Here is a 17146-nt window from a genome sequence, read left to right on the forward strand (position 1 = left end):
TCATTAAATGATTTAATATCAGATTATAATATTGAGTTATTTGGTCTGACTAAAACCTGGCTGTCATGAAGAGTATGTTAGCATAAGTGAAGCTACTCTCCCAAACATATTAAAACTCACAGTCCTTTTAATTTAAGTCCTATTTAACAGATCAGTTTCAGTTTGCTCATGTTAATGATGATCCCTCTGTGCGCGCCAAAGTTATTCATGGTGTTCCCCAAGGGTCTGTGCTTGGATCAATTCTGTTAGGAAACACTCCATAAACCTTTGTTGCTATGCATATGATACCCAGTTATATTTGTCAATGAAGCCAGATGAAACCAATCAATTTACTAAACTTTAGAACATAAAGACCTGGATGACCTGCAACTTTCTGCCTTGATCCGTTAGTGCTGGCTCAGGCTTGCCTTGGACCTGTCCCTAGTTATGCTGCTCTAAGCTTACACTGCCTGGGGACATGATGCACTGAGATCTTGTCCTCCTCTCCCTCTCCAGCTGTATACATGAACTTGGCTTCTTCCCTGGAGTCTTTGTGATTTCTCATCTTGCAGGTTCTCAGGGATCGTGGCTGCACCTGGATTGTGGATCATGGCACCCACTGCCATGGCCCTGCTTGATGCCCAGTGCAACTGTTATTATGTACATAGACTACCATATATTAATATATATGTATACGATCATACAGATTCCACATACTACATATACTATTATATACAATTCTATTGTTATTCAGGTTTCTATTATTATTATTATTATTATTATTATTATTATTATTATTATTATTATTATTATTATTATTATTATTATGCTAGCAGAGCAGGAGCTTGCGTCGGCAGGGGGCGGGACCTCAACGCGGTATTTAGGACCCCGCGGAACCCACCGCTGCATTGAGCTCTGTGACGTCAGGGCAGTCTGCTGCTATCAGCAGGTCAAGAAAGATGGCGACGGAGGAGAACAGGTTGAAGCAGCGGAATCACAAAAACAGCATCTTCAAGGAAGGTAATTAAACATGTACAGACGGTCAAATAATGTTACCGACGCGACAGGTGACAGTGGGTTTTTTGTTTTTTTTAATGTGGTTTGTGGGTGTTTCGGAGACGATACATGTAATGAAGCGACACTGCAGGCAGCGCTCCGCTTCGTCGAATAATCGCATCTCCTGTCGTTTCGCATCCTGTTGCAAAGGAGCGCATCCCGCTGTGTCAGAGCGGTATAATGTCAATGAAAATATGGTGCTTTGTTAAGTTACCTGTGACAGTGACCGGGGGGAGGATGTGAACCGACATCGACTCAGTCCCGCTGTGCATGGTGGATTGTCGTGAAGCAGCTAATGCTAAGCGTTTTGTTAAGCCGTCCAGCTGTCCTCACCTTCAGCTCAGAGTGTTTGTTGTTAGCAGAGCCGCTAACAGAGCTGCTAGCCTCTTCTAGCTGATTCTCCATTGTTCTGTTGTTTCTGAAAGCTGTCAAACGGCTGGGTCAACAGCTGGCAGTATGCAGCCAACGCCAGCAGCCTCTTTTTACATCTCGATAACAGCGTGGAGCAAGCTAACCTCAGCTGCTGTGGGATTTCAGCTAAGCTAGCACACTAGCAGTGATGACAGGGTGGTTCAGCTAACCCGACTTTAAACGATATAGCACTTAGCTTTGAGCTCAAAATGTTGGTTTAATGATAAAACAGTGGACTCATACAGAAAACTGAACCTCACACCGACTTCGTTTAAAAAGTTAATGCTAAGCTAACAGTCCTGTGTTGTTTGTTAGGACTCTTGACATCAACTGTTAGCTCTGAAATCAGCCTCATTTTGAATTATTCGTCGTAACTTGTTTTGCTCGCTGTGGTCGTGTAACGTTTGCCAAGTTACAGCAATAAAAGACAGACGGAACAACGAGCCACTAATCATTCTTACATGATAACATCAATTGCTGCATGACAGTATCTAACGTGATTTTTTACATGTGTTTTGGAGTAAAACACCTCTCCTTACTGGAGTAAATACAGCATACTGATATTATTCCGTTATTATGGCATTGACTTCTGCCACCCTGTAAGTGCTCAGTGACTGTCTGACTGGCTAATCATGACCACAGGCCATGAAACCGATGATGTGCCAGGTTCCTCACAGTGGGTTAGCTTCCCTCAGTTAGCTGCTAGCTTCATACCTGCTGTCAGGATGATGATGAAACCTCCAGCTTGTTGAGTGTTGAATATGTTTGACTGGGTCTCAGCCAGTTCCTGAGCCATTAAACCCGTTTAACGCCGGTTAACAGTGTTTGGGATACAAGAACCTGCTGCTGCTGCTGCTGCTGATGCTGCTGCTGATGCTGATGCTGCAGAGCTCCACTGTGAAGACCTGAACCATGTGATCATAACACAGACCTGGAATTAAGTCAGTTTTAGGGCCACGTTGGGCTCTGATAAATGATGACTTGCTTGGGCACCAAAGCCAAAAACAGTGGTGCAGCAACAATAATTGATAAGAAGAAGAAGAAGAAATGTACTTTATTTAGCACACATTGTTGCACACACTACATGCACACGCCATGCTTCCGTGAAATTATTTTTCCGCATTTGACCCATCCTCGGTCTGTCAATCCTCCGCGGCAGACCAGGAGCGGTGGGCTGCCAGCTGCCAGCCGATGCCGGTGCCGCGCCCGGGGACCCATCCCTTCTCGTCACCATTGGTCAGGTGGTGATCTTCTTGCATGTTTTTAGTGGGGGTTATTACGGAGGAAACCCCGGGTCAACACGGGGAGAACATGCAAACTCCACAGAAAGGCCCCATATCCACAGTCAATGAACGTCAGACAGCCGGATCAGACTTTAGCAGTTATGTCGTGTTGTAATGGTAGTGACAAAACATAAAAAATATGCATATAGTATTTGAAGTAAACTGAGTCTCCGCGAGGGGAAATTATTACACCAAACTCCCGTTAAGAAATAAGACATATTAATATTTCCCTACGCATCAGCAAAAACACATTTTTCTAGAAACACAAGATAAAAGGTGTCATATGCTGACAGTCTTCTCATCAATTCGGCATCAATATAATCCATAAAGATAAACTGTGTTTCCGTATACACACTGTCCACTGGGCCGTGGTGTGATTCCTGCCCACTGTACGTTGTTGTACTGATGTAGTTCTCCTCGTACTCCAGAAGTAGAAGTGCCAAGAGAGATACTGATCTACTCTGATGCTTATGGATATATTATGCTGTGCTGAATCAAAGCTGGAATACTTGAGGCTTGAGAACAGTTTTTGTACTTTCCAGTAAGGCGAGTGTGTCTTCAAACCAGCAGATTAACATTAAACTGGCAGCGTTTTGAATGGAGTTTGGTCGTATAATGGTTGTCAGATACAATGATTGGGGGTCACGCAGGCTTTTCCTCAGGATGAAGAGTCATCTAAAACTGGTCTGGATTAGTTATTCTCCTAATCCAGATTCACATTTTAAGGTTTGAACTCTACTTTACGTCATTGCTGCACAAAGAGGAAGAACTGCAGATTTCTGCTTTAAAGTAAAAGTTGTGAGAGATGTTGCTCATTGTTGAACTTAAAAAATCCTTAGTTCAGTGTTCTTCTGTACATTCATACAGTCACTTAGACCACACAGCCTACTTCAGGCTGGGGTCTAACAAACACGTCAGCAGTGCTGCAGAGCCTGCCTGCCTGCCTGCCTGCCTGCCTGCCTGCCTGCCTGCCTGTCTGTCTGTCTGTCTGTCTGTCTGTCTGTCTGTCTGTCTGTCTGTCTGTCTGTCTGTCTGTCTGTCGTGAATGCAGAGCAGACTGTTGTTGAAGTGACTGGTTGCTGAACAAGACTGTCAGCTGCATGCACAGATTTATGAGCTGGACTCAGACCAGAGTCCTCTGCTCTGATGATGGGTGTAAAGATGCATCACTGATGGAAGGGAACAATTTTACCGGACTGGGGAGTTCTGCTATGAGGAAGTTCACTTATGTGAAATGACTGGACAGGAACCCAGTGGCCAAAACACTAAAATACACTTAAACGCCATGAACATGAGCAGGTTGGTTGTTGAAAGCTCTGGACAGTTCACTGGGAATCCCTTTAAACACACATCAGTGTTCTGGTGGGTGCAGTTCCTCCATGTTTCCCAGTGCTGGTTTCTGTCAGGTCCACAGATCCTCCACCTCCCGAGGTGAGACTACTATCTGATCAAAGTGTTGATACACACTGTATGAGCAACAGACAGACTGCATTAAAGCCACAGCTGATGAGTGTTGTCACGATCGAGTTTTCAATTGTTTTGTTTGTTGTTTAATTGATAAAATGCGTGAAAATGCTGAATATGCTCATTCAGAGTTTCCAGTGTTCCAGCTCCCAGCTCAGTTGTGATTTCAGATTGTCCCATTGGAAGAACATGAAGGAGATATTTGACATTTTTGCTTTAGTTTAATCTGTTTGTGTATTCCTGCTCCACTGTCTCAGCGTCATGCTGCGTTTCTGGTTTGCTCTGAAGTATTTGTCCTCGGGCAGCTCTTGTGCTGTGCAGAGAGCACTGGGACAGTGAATTATCCGCCTCGCTGGGCCCCTTAAAAGCTTGTGTGTTAAAGCACACATCGTTCGAAAGGCGTCCCAAAGTCAGTTTTCATGTCGGCCTGTACATTATTCAGTCCTCCTCAGGATGATGTGACGGATTTACTCGGCGAGCTGCTCGCAGGATGTGGTGAAGCAGATCAGGGTTGTTGTGATGCTGCCTGCAGACCTCTCACATGGCCGAGCAGCTCAACACTGACCTGAATGAAGACTCTTCTTCCCATGAGGCCGCAGGCTGCTCCGGCCCGCTCGGTTAGCTGTGAGATCACAAGACGGCGCCTGAGTGAGCGCTGTCATGTAACCACAAGGTCACAAGTCCAACCCCCGAGACTCACAGACAGTGATTTTAGCGTTCTCTAGCAAGAAACATGGCAGCATTCACACAATCTTTGCAGCCTGTTTCACCTGATTTCAGATCAGTGAGCCAAAAATGACAGAAGCCCTTACCCTGACCTATTGGGCGAAGGCAAAGAAAGGGCAAAAATGTCTTCCTGAAATATCCAGATTTCATGTAAGAGCTGCAGATCAGTGAAGTGTAACTGCTGCCATACAAGGAGAGCTTAAAGTCCTCTGGTTATAACTGAGTCTGTAGAACAACACTGACTGACGGCTCTGTCTATTTACTGTAAATCCAACCAGCCCTGCCATCCCATAATGGCATTCCTCCCTTCAGCCTCGCTCTTGGCTGAGCTCCTGTGAAACTGGAGGAGGTCAGGAAACTTTTTGTGTCCAGCAGCCGCTGATATCAGAGTTTATTGATTGTGGCGAAGCTCGGCCATCATGGCTGCAGTCAGACTGTAGACCACGTCCACACTGGTGCAGACCACTTTTTCAAAATGGATTTGCAGAGTTTCTTCATATTAAAAGCTGGTCCCCAAATAATGGCTGGGGGACATAAAAGGGATGGTTGTCATGTGATATGCACATCAACTCAGTCATCGTAGGGTATATTTCCATAGTTTTACATCAATGTAATAATCCTATTTTCATCATCTTGTTCTGGATTGCTCATCTAAAATCCTGTTTTTCCACCCTGAAAACCAGAAGCAATAACCAGTAACAGCCCAGCAGCTCATGTGGTTACCCAGTCGGCTGCAGGAAGTGTCTTGTTCTGAATCTTCTGGTCAGTCAAACTTTAACCACAGCTTTCTCTCTCAGGTGGCCACGGGTTTAAATCAGACACATCCCCGATGAAGCGTGAGGAGGAGGAAGACGACCTGCTGGAGGAGGAGGAGGTAGATGTGGCCAGACCGGTGCAGATCGTGGTGGCAGATGAAGAGGAGCACTCGTTCTCGCTCCAAGAGGAGGCGCTGGAGCGGCTGCTGCTGCAGGACGAGGTGCAGGATCTCCATGTGGTGGTCGTCTCTGTGGCCGGAGCTTTCCGCAAGGGCAAGTCCTTCCTGCTGGACTTCATGCTGCGCTTCATGTACAAGCAGGTACACTGTAGACCTGTAAGACACTCTGTCCACGCAAAATGAGTTTCACTCGTGACACTGAGTTAGGACAGATTCAGTCATCACGTTTCATTCAACAGTAGTTTGGCAAAACAGTCAGAACTTAAGGTGCGTTTGCTAGTTTCTTGCATCCAATCACCTGCATTTGGTTTGTTCTGCCAGGTATTCAGATGTTTTGCTTTTCACACATACACACACATACACACACATACACACACACACACACACACACACACACACACACACACACACACAGTCCATTATCATCTCATTAATTTGGTTTATTGACACCTCTCTTAATTCGCTTAATTTGATCTAATTGGGTCATTTTGTGTGCTAAAGTGTGGTTGTTTAAATATTGGCTATGGCGTCTCCGTGGTGTTGGGCCATGACGACTGATGACGTCTGTATTGAGAGCGTCTTCAGACAGACTTTAAAGTTCATTTTTGACCTTTCAAACAATCGTAAAAGTGCTATGGATAAAACGATAAGTCACTGAGCTGGCATGTCAGCAGATCTGTCTCCCTGTTAGCTGAGCAAACTCCACCTGCCAGCGACGACAATGTGATGCAGTTAAAACCTCTGGGAAAGTGGCCCTTGAGCTGGGATTGCTTTCTCAAACATTTCAGTCATGCCTACAAGCAGATACCATCAGAGTCCAAAGGATGGCTCAGAGTCGTGTGTGTACGTCATGGATTTGTTTGCACAATGTGTTTCATATCGGGCCACACCCATGTAATCAATGAGGCTGATATCAGACTGGGACCATGTCAAGCCTTTTAACTTGTTCTCTTATGCGCAGATGTTACTGTGAAGCCATTGTTTGCAGTGCGGTTCACGTTCTCAGCTCCTCCAACAATGCTTGTGAAAAAATGTACCATGGAAAATCACAAAAGATGTCCTGATTAGATTAGATTTCTTAGATTGCGTCCATGTCTCCATCAGTCGGGTCTGGATCAGCTGTCAGTGGCTTTAACGGCTGCAGAGACCTTTGATGAACAAGACATCAAACAAGAGACTGGAGGACGATGCTGCGTTCACAAGCACGCTGAAGATGGACAACACCTTCTGTACGGCACAGGAAAAACAAACAGAATGACAGGACATCAAATCAAAGCCTGATAAGATGATAATTATGCGATGGATCATTGATTCTCAGCTTCTGGTGTTGTCTCTTTCTGTCAGGGAGCTGCGTAACATCCGGCTGTAAGTTCTGTTTTTGAAGATGGCAAAAAGTTAAAATGCTTGAACTTTGGACCTCAGTCTGCTGCTGCTGCTATTGTTGTTCTTGTTGTTGTTGTTCTTCTTCTTCTTCTCTGCTGGCCTCAGCTCATGTTATCGTCCTCTATGATGATTTCTACCTGAATACAGCGTGAATAAAAACAAATGGTGCAGGTGATAAAACAGAATATTATCTTAAATCAGGAACAGGTTCAGTGTCTGGGGTTCGTTTGGATTCATGAGCACAGTTCGTGGTTGAAGTTTGTTTTTGGTGATCATGAAACACTGGAGCCAAGTATTCATCCTTTCATCTAAGCTCTTTGGGCTGGAAACAAAGTTTGTCCCATCAGCTCTGCTGGTTTCAAACCCTGCAGCGGTGAATAATCCAGTTTGTTTCAGGAAACTGAGCGTTTGTGTTTATCTACACGTCGACCTTTTGGCCCTGTTAATCTACGGTAAGCACTGAGGAACATTCTGGAGGGGTTCATCACATGTAAAGAGGATTTTACAGTGCACAATGCTGGCTCTGTGGCTGGGCCTCTGCACAGCTCACTGCTGCTTATTTCACACATAAAGGCCATCTTTATGCCTATAATAAGCCCCGCCCACACAGGTCAGGCCGCGGCACAGTTCCATTTTGTGCACCTCCTGCACAGGTCCCAGAGAATGAGTTTGGAACATGAAAGGATGGTACTGAATGTTTTCATGTTTGGTTTAGAGGAGTGAGATAATGTCCCGAATTTTAGTTTAAAACGTTCAAAAAAAATTAACAGACATTATCAGCCCGATGAAGTTCTGACACCTGTGATGTGGCCTGAAGGTAGCATGCTAACCAGCTAGCGTGTTGCTTCATCTGTCTGCCAGAGCATCTATCTGTCCCTGATGTTCTGTTTGTTAAATGTCCCATCTCAACCATCACATGAAGTAAAAATGTGCTTTCCTCGTGTCATTTCATCCTGGTTTGAGGTCAGAATCAGTCTGTAATGTTGAACTGGAGCAGCAGTGACCTCTCCACCCTCCTCTTATCTCCGTCCAGTCGGTGGATTCGTGGGTCGGCGGGGAGGAGGAGCCTCTGACTGGCTTCACCTGGCGAGGCGGCTGCGAGAGGGAGACCACGGGCATCCTGGCCTGGAGTGAAGTGTTCGTGGTGGAGAAACCAGACGGTTGCAAGGTCAGTTTCCAGGCTGACGCTGAGGCCGCGTTCACATCCTCTGACCTCCTTTAACTCCTCCGTTACAAACATGTTCAGTTTTCTTCAAAGCAGTGGTGTGTGTGTGTGCATGCATGTGTGTGTGTGTGTTCATGGTAATCCCAGCCAATAACACAAGGTAATCCATCTGTAGTGAAAGCTGCTTGAATGAATCCACGTGTGTTGTTGTTCTTGCAGGTTGCAGTTCTACTGATCGACACACAGGGGGCGTTCGACAGCCAGTCGACCATCAAAGACTGCGCCACGCTATTCGCCCTGAGCACCATGACCAGCTCGGTCCAGGTCCGTCTCTTTAACATGCTCAGCTCACAGATAGTTGATGTGTTTATGATCACACTCTGGAAGCTCGTTATTCAGCCTGATAACTGTTTAAGGACAGAGAGTGTGCTACAGGACTGATGGAGAGTGTGAACGCCTCATTCATCAGTTTGATGCTTCATAATTAAAAAAAGCTTCGGGTCAGGTGTGTCAGGGTTTGAGTCGTGTGTGTGTGTGTGGGTGGGTGGATGTGGGTGTGTGGGTGGGTGGGGGATGGCACCAGGTGGCTAACAGGTTGATGTCTTGGTTTGTCATGTGTCTCTCAGGTGTACAACCTGTCCCAGAATGTCCAGGAGGACGACCTCCAGCACCTCCAGGTCAGTCACAGCATGCAGACGCCTTTAATGGCTCACAGACGTGTTTCCTCTGACGCTCTGCAGATTAAACTTCATTTAAGTATTGAATGATACCATATATCAGCAAATATTTGAATTATCAAGTACTTTGTGTCAAAACAATAACTGAACATCACACATGCCTCCATCGCCTCACACTGTATCAGAGAACAAAGTCTTTCATCCTTTTTGACTTCTCTAAGCACTGATACAGCATCACAAACAGATGTGCACCAGATACCAAGTGGCCACTGGCTGGTGGTTATTTTAATAACTAGGCTTCTCAAACTGCTGCCTGCTTACGGCTGAGTGAGTGAGTGAGTTCACTCTCTGATCAGCGATGTGTGAAGAACATTGAGTTAACTTGAACTCATCAGTTAAACTTAAACTCTGTGTCGAACCGTCAGGTGTTCTGCTGAAGTCATCGTCCCGTTTTGGTCGTTTAGTTGGATTGTGGCTCCTCTGGTTCAGCAGACCCTCAGCCTTCATTTTTATCTCCCTCTCCTGATAAGACGGTCTGACCTGGGAGAGCAGCGTCATGCTGATCTCTAATCCAACACATTAAAGCTCATCTTCTGTGAGGATGTGAGTGAGGAGCTCCATATCAGGTGTTTTCATGATGTGTTCAGGTCAGGATTAACCTCTGACCCAAAGCCAGCAGGCGGCCATATGAGGCAGAAAGCAGCTCCGACTGAACAGCTGCCAGAAGTCTTCTCACCGCCCAGACGTTTCTTCTATCTTTGGTCCCGGCAGCTCATCACTGCGCCTCAGATCAGCTGTCAGTCAAACAGCGTCTGATGAGCTTTGGGATCTTGTGTTGCTGCAGTGGTTTTGGTCTGGTGATGCCCTCATGCTTCTGCTCGTGTTGGATTATTCTGAGAGACGTCGGTCAGTCAACATCAACCAGCTTCTCTTCTTTTTGTTCCAAACAGACGAAGCTTCTGTGTCGCTGCAGCTCTTTTCATTCAGACAGTGTTTGGAGTGAGCGGGAAGCTTTCATGGATAAAGATAAATCAGATTCACTAACTGAGCTCTATGCCTGTGCTGCGATGTTCTGAAGCTGAACGGTTGTTTCCTCTCCTCAGCTCTTCACTGAGTACGGACGCCTGGCCATGGAGGAGGTCTACGAGAAGCCCTTTCAGGTGTGTCTCTGTCAGAGTTTTCAGTTATGGCATGTATGTCACAGTCAGTTATTGATCGTGATCAGTAACCTGTGAGTGTTTCTCTCTGTTCAGACTCTGATGTTCCTGATTAGAGACTGGAGTTACCCCTACGAGCATCCCTACGGTCTGGAGGGAGGACAGAGCTTCCTGGAGAAACGGCTGCAGGTGAGTTTCACCTGTCAGGCTGAAGGTCCGTCTGTGGTTTGAACATCTACAGACTGATGTCCGTGTGTCGACGTCTGTCCAGGTGAAACAGAACCAACACGAGGAGCTGCAGAACGTCAGGAAACACATTCACTCCTGCTTCTCCAACATCAGCTGCTTCCTGCTCCCCCACCCCGGCCTCAAGGTGGCCACCAACCCGCACTTTGACGGACGGCTCAGAGGTGAAACTCAAGCACCGACACGACGAGTCCACAGTCCTCCAATCACAGCGCAGCCAGGCAAAACAGCCGCTCCACCAGTGTCTTCATCTGTCACAGTTTAGAGATAAGCACCAGGAAGTGTCACAAACACACGCTCAGACCATAACTCCAGAATTCATACACTCATTATGAAGGTCAAAGGTCAGCTTCACTGTGACATCGTCATGTCCAGAAACTTTCTGTCCATCACTCAGGAGCTGAAGGACAGACTGAGACCATGTCTCTCATGTGATCTGATCCTGAATCAGTGTCTGATGGTTCAGACCTCCTGCTGTCTTCTGTCTGCAGCTTCTCTGCAGCAGCGTCCATGTTTGAAGCGTCGTTGTCCAGCAGAAGCTGATTGGTTGAGCTGATGTTGATCTTCAGGTGATCATTGCTCCGTGTGATGAAGCCTCTGGACAAATAGTCTCTAAGTGAAGACAACATGTCTCTACCTGGACGTTACTCACTGAATCATAGAGAGAACTTCAAACACACGGAAACACCTTAAATTAAACTTCACTGGAGATGTAAGATGAAGCGTCTGAAGACACTTTTCTGTTTCCATTCGACGATGAGATCAAATAGAAAATGTTTACTCTCCTTCTGTGTTCTGAGAATTCTGCTTCATCACTGTTTCTGCCTCTGTTTCCTGTGTTATCATCATCATCATCGTTACTTGTCCCTGCATGTGAGGTGAAGACATGTCTTCAGACTGCGCTCATGTTGACGTGTGCCTGTGTGTGTGTCTCAGATATCGATGAGGACTTCAAGAAGGAGCTGGTGAGCCTCGTCCCAACGCTGCTGTCTCCAGAAAACCTGGTGGAGAAAGAGATCGGAGGAGTGAAGATCACCTGCAGAGACCTGCTGCACTACTTCAAGGTGAGGTCATGTGAAAAATGAAATGAAATCCTGAGAAAGGGTCAGAAAGGATTCACAGACTTTAATATTTCTGCAGCTTCTGTGTGAAAAGCTTCGTTTTCTTTGGTTAAACTCGTTCTGAGCTCACGTCTCCTCTGTGTTGCAGGCATACATGAAGATCTATCAGGGAGAGGAGCTTCCTCACCCCAAGTCAATGCTGCAGGTCAGTCACATGGGACAGCGAGCGTCACATGACCTGACTGTCACACAGCGCCGCCCGCTGGACAGTTCACGCCATGACAGTCGATCCAAACCCAGTTTAAGACACAGCTGAATGAACAGAGTTTAGGTCTGAATGAGCTCTCACAGGGTGAACTCTTAACAGCAGCTCGTCCATCAATCAGATATTTATGTTCCCCATGTTGAACACACGTGTTGTCTTCTGTTACCTAGGCAACAGCTGAAGCCAATAACCTTGCAGCTGTAGCGGGAGCCAAAGATGCATACAACAGAAGCATGGAGCAGGTGAGCGTCACTTCCTGTTCTCTGTGTTTCCGCCTGCTGCCGCAGCGTCTTATTTATCTGTTGTTGGTCCTTCATCCTGTCGTGTTGCAGGTCTGCGGCGGTGACAAACCCTACATTTCCCCGGCGGAGCTGGAGCGCCGTCACGCGGAGCTGCGGCAGGCGTCAGTGCGACACTTCCGCTCCGTGAAGAAGATGGGCGGCGAGGATTTCTGCCGGCGCTACCAGGAGCAGCTGGAGGCGGAGCTCGACGAGGCCTACGCCAACTTCAGCAAGCACAACGACGGCAAGAATATCTTCTACGCCGCCCGGACGCCCGCCACGCTGTTCGCCGTCATGTTCATCATGTACGTGGTGTCGCTGGTCACGGGCTTTGTGGGTATCAGCTCTGTGGCCACACTGTGTAACCTGGTGATGGGCGTCACGCTGACGGCGCTCTGCGTCTGGGCTTACGTCAAATACTCCGGAGAGTTCCGCGAGGTTGGAGGGGTCATCGACCAGGTGGCTGAAACCCTGTGGGAACAGGTGAGAGGAAGTCCTCATGTCTGTCTGTCTGTCTGTCTGTCTGTCTGTCTGTCTGTCTGTCTGTCTGTCTGTCCTGATTCACATTTCTTAAAGGTGATGCTGGAGCTCCATCACCTCGGCTGTCCAAGGGCGTGCATATCGTTTATTCAGCTCCCTTTAAGAAATGTTGAATTCGAGGAGTTAAGTGTCTGAGCTCCTAAAAACATCACATGTTCAAAGAACGAGCTCTTAAATAACGAGGCCTTGTTAAGACGAAGACATTGGCCTGTTTACTAACGCTCAGCGTATCAGAGCTGAAGACGTCTTTGTCTCAGTGTGGAGCTCAGTGGCGTGATTGGACATTAAACTGATGAGTTTGTCTCTGCTGATGCCTTCTGTTCTGTCCTCCTTCTACTCCTCCTTCTCACCCTCCTCTTCCTCTCGTCCTTCCTCTCAATGCTTCCAGAGGACTCCTCGAAAGGTGAGCGCTAAGGAATTATAGGTGTGGTCACCTGTGGATGTTGTTGTGTTTGCTCTGGCTGTTCGACTGATCGATACACCTGATCAACCACATGATGGCGCTCTGTGTGCAGATTAGTGCGTGACGTATGGACAGAAACACGTTTTTTTGACCTCCTCATTCTCCTCCTCTTCCTCCAGGTCTTCTCCAAACTTTTCGAGGTGGCGCGGAGTCGAGTCCCGTTGGGAACCCTGATCCCGGCGCCACGGCCCCGGCTCGCCTCAAACAACAACGTGAAGAAGAAAAACTAGCAGCACGCCACCATCACCCCGTCACGTGCACCCCCCACCCCTCTTGAAACGCTGTTTTTAGGACGGCGGAGACGTGTAAATCAGTTTTTGTTCGGCTCCTCGCCGCGCTGGCTGTAGGTGTAAGGACTCGCTGTAGACAGGACGAAGCAGTGTGATGTATTTTATTATTTGTCAGTGGGCGGGTTAAGGTATTTATTGGTGGGTGGGGCCATTGTTCTGTCACTGAGTGTCATCGCAGGTGTGTTCACCTGCAGGATGACGACGACTCGACATTAATGATTCCCATTTATGTGAATGTATGAATGAAGAGCATGACCGCAGGTTTCCCTCCTCCTCCTTCCTGTCGTCGTCGGGAGGAGTCACAACCAAAGTTTACAGCTTTACTTGTAGAGGCAGGAAGCTGCTGCCGACGCAGTTCGGTTTCAGGGACGTCGTCCAGTTTTCCTCCCTTAGAATCACAAACTCGTGGATGTTTCCACATTCCTGAGCGGCGACTCGGCTCGTCCAGCGTCTGCTTTGATTTCAGCGTCTGTTGAAGTAACCAGAAGTCCTTTAGCTGACGTTCATCCTCCACAGCTGTGGTAAATGTTCAGTCTGCTCTTCCTGGAGCTTTCCATGGTTTCCCGCAGTCTTCTTCAGCGTAATCACGTGACCTCAGTACAGGAAGTGTTGAGACGCTCTGGGAGCAGCTGCAAACACGAGCAAGTCTTCCATTTAGAGTATTTACCACGAACGAACAAACCTTTCTGACTGAAGGGCTTCAGAGCAGAGATGAAGCATCCCTATTGGTTTGTTCGGCTGTCCATCATGTGATTCAGTCACATGGTGTCGTTCAGTGTGCAGATGTTGGATTCTGAGCAGGAAGTTGACGTTGGACACCACTTCCCTGTCATCAGCTGTTAGCTTAACATTAGTTGCCTGCCGTTAGCGGGGTTCTCACAGCCGGTTCTTCTTCACTGTTCCTTTACGCCACTGTGGGAGCAGTTAACAGGAAGTGTGACTCAGAACTGTTTTCTCTTTTAAATACAGGAAGCATAATTCAGTCTGTCCACGGCAGCCGTTTCGAGCTCCCGTGAATTCGCTCAAATATTCTTAAAATGTAAAAACTTTTCACTCTGCGTCTTCAAAAGCATTAAAAAAAAAAAATAGCATCATGATTCTGACTGAGAAATCAACTCGACGTGTTTGAGGCACGATGTGATCAAATCAAAACATTTCCAGTCGCCGCTCCAAACACGTCATGAGTTTCTGATTTTGAGAAAGTAGAACTTAAAAGGCTAAATTCCCCTAAAACCCGCTGACCCTGAAGCAGCCGTGACCTGTCAGCTGGTCACACGTGAGTGGACGGACGTGCTGTTGAGCGTCCAATCACGGCTCAATCCTTAGTTTTATTTCCGATGATCGTGACGACGCTGTCGTGACTTCAGTGTTTTTACTGTAAAAGTTCGTTGTTTTAGGATGTGAAGCTCAGAGCTGCAGATCTGTGTTTAACGCACAAACACAGCGTCAATTTCCACTTAATGTGCGTATTCACCAAAACACTGAACTCCCCTTAAGTCCTTAATCGTCTCTGGATTATTCTGGGATGTTGGCTGGGGAACATTTCCATATTTGACCTGGTAGTTTTGTTTCCTCCAGTCCAGTGTAGATAATATTTAATATTTAACTCGTGTTCCTCCTCCTCCTCCTGATGAAGGACTGAATCTCCTCCTCCTGATTTTAAAGCACCAGAAGCCATTTAGCGGAAACACTAAAGCTCCCTGCAGCTGTCGCCTCGCCCCGCTGATACAAACTCTCTGAAAATGGCTCCAGCTTCTGCGTCTTAAAGCCAAAATCCGTCGGTCGGATGAATGAAGGTTCATTCCATGTGTCGGCCTCCGCCTGGGGTCGGACGTCACCACGTTGTTGTTTTCCTCCATCAGCCTCCTCTGATCATCATTCCATCCACACATCACCACTGTGTGCTTTTTGTTTTTGTACAGTTAGTTTTGTACAGCCTCATCCACACGTAGGCATGTGTATGAATATATACATATATAAATATAAATTTTCTAGACCTTTTGTAGCTGGAGAACAACAGTTTGGGTGGTAGACCAGATTCAGCTCACTGGATGTAAAGGAATGCTCTCGTGATTTGTGGATATGTCTAATAAATTCCTTTTTTATATATATATTTGTAAATTTAATCTGACATGAGCACTGCGACTCCACCCCCTGCTGGCAAAGAATGTTTATAATCTGGATCTTTTTTCTTTTCTTTCCTTTTTTTTGTCTTCTGTTGCATTTTAAAGTTATTTTCGTTAATTTATTTTTCAGTACAATATTAAACCAAACTCCTCCAACACACAGCTGGGCGTCGCTCTCTTTATTCAGTGTCTGGAGGACATGATGTTCAGACGACAAAGCAGCAGGACGACAGTGAAAAGGTTTCTGTGGGAAGTCAAACCTCTTTAGAAGCATCACAGTGTTTATGACCTCGAGTGATGTCACCTGAGTCACTCCTGATGTTTGCATCAGTGAGTCCAGCTGATTTCTGCATACATCTGCTGATGGGTGTTCATTGATGCTAACAGATCGCAGCAGGACGACAGTGAAAAGGTTTCTGTGGGAAGTCAAACCTCTTTAGAAGCATCACAGTGTTTATGACCTCGAGTGATGTCACCTGAGTCACTCCTGATGTTTGCATCAGTGAGTCCAGCTGATTTCTGCATACATCTGCTGATGGGTGTTCATTGATGCTAACAGATCGCTCATTTAGCTCAGAGTTGAGATGCCAAAATGCTCTGGTTAAGGTGTTAGCATGCTAATTGCTAAGCTTATTGTGCTAACATTTGTCAACATGCTGTGGCTCACTTGTTAGCATTGCTAAACACTTTCTGTGTAAAAGTAAATGTAGCATGCTAATAAAAGCTAACATGTTGGACTGTAGGCCTTTAATGTGTTGACAAGCTAAAATGTGTTAAGCTAAAGAGGACGTGATGTTAGCAGGTCAAAGGTTGAACTGAGCTGGAAAGTTCACGAGTTTGTTTCTTTAAATTCCTCCAATCAGAGAAGCTGCTCTGCTGATCGGAGCTTTCAGGTTCCTGTGAAACATCAGGGGCAGCTAACTAACAGGTGTGTCAGCTGATCACTCAGGTGCATCAATCAGGCTAATGATGACGATGGAACATCAACACATCAGAAAGGTCAACTCCATCATGTGAACATCTTCAGGTCCGGAGGAGGTTTACCTGCAGCAGGTGTTCCTCAGCTGCTTCCTCACACCTGAACGTGACGCTGACAGGTGACATTAAATATCCTCCTGCTTTGATGTGACACTGACTGCAGCACATCAGTGGAACCAGCAGGTGGAAGCAGAACACAAAGTGAATGAAGAAAAGAGAGGTGACGTCAGAGGAGTAATCTGTGCCTGTACAAAGATACAGCAATAATACGTGAAGAGTATGTATTCAGTAACAACAGCAACACTGACACTAAGTGTACATCTGAACATGAAGATATGATTCCACAGGAGGAAACTGTCTATGATCATAACAAACACAGATAATAAGAGTAATACTGCAGGTACTTCAAACATGTTCTACAGATAAAAACTTGAACTGTAACTACAAACTGACATCTACGGAAGAAAAACGGGAACTTCTGTGTTTTCCTTCAGCTGGTGGAATGAAACTGAGTACTGTTACTCAAGTACTGGAGTACATTTACTTATCGTTCTTATCCTTTGACACTTTGTACTTTGACTCACGACGTTTACCCGACAGCTTCAGAAACTTTCCACATGAAGATTTCTACAAAGTATAGTAAGAGTTTAGAAAATATGTT

At 46.3% G+C, this 17146-nt stretch overlaps 1 protein-coding gene across 3 annotated transcripts; it reads left to right on the forward strand.

Moving 5' to 3' along the window:
* Positions 1-876: 876 nt before the first annotated feature.
* Positions 877-15669, forward strand: LOC139342338 (atlastin-2-like). Of its 3 annotated transcripts, XM_070979413.1 has the most exons (14): positions 877-999; positions 5717-5994; positions 8270-8404; positions 8621-8725; positions 9028-9078; positions 10182-10238; positions 10332-10424; positions 10507-10645; positions 11418-11545; positions 11691-11747; positions 11978-12049; positions 12140-12571; positions 13017-13031; positions 13211-15669. In XM_070979413.1, the coding sequence occupies exons 1-14, from the start codon at positions 939-941 to the stop codon at positions 13319-13321; spliced, it is 1734 nt and encodes a 577-aa protein (XP_070835514.1). In that variant the 5' UTR covers positions 877-938; the 3' UTR covers positions 13322-15669. The 3 variants fall into 3 exon arrangements, with proteins under 3 accessions (XP_070835514.1, XP_070835507.1, XP_070835522.1); XM_070979406.1 differs by lacking the exon at positions 13017-13031 and having other exon boundaries at positions 12140-12589; XM_070979421.1 differs by lacking the exon at positions 13017-13031.
* The last annotated feature ends 1477 nt before the right edge of the window (positions 15670-17146 follow it).

This window comes from Chaetodon trifascialis, chromosome 2, assembly GCF_039877785.1.
Source record: "Chaetodon trifascialis isolate fChaTrf1 chromosome 2, fChaTrf1.hap1, whole genome shotgun sequence".
Taxonomy (NCBI): Eukaryota; Metazoa; Chordata; class Actinopteri; order Chaetodontiformes; family Chaetodontidae; genus Chaetodon; species Chaetodon trifascialis.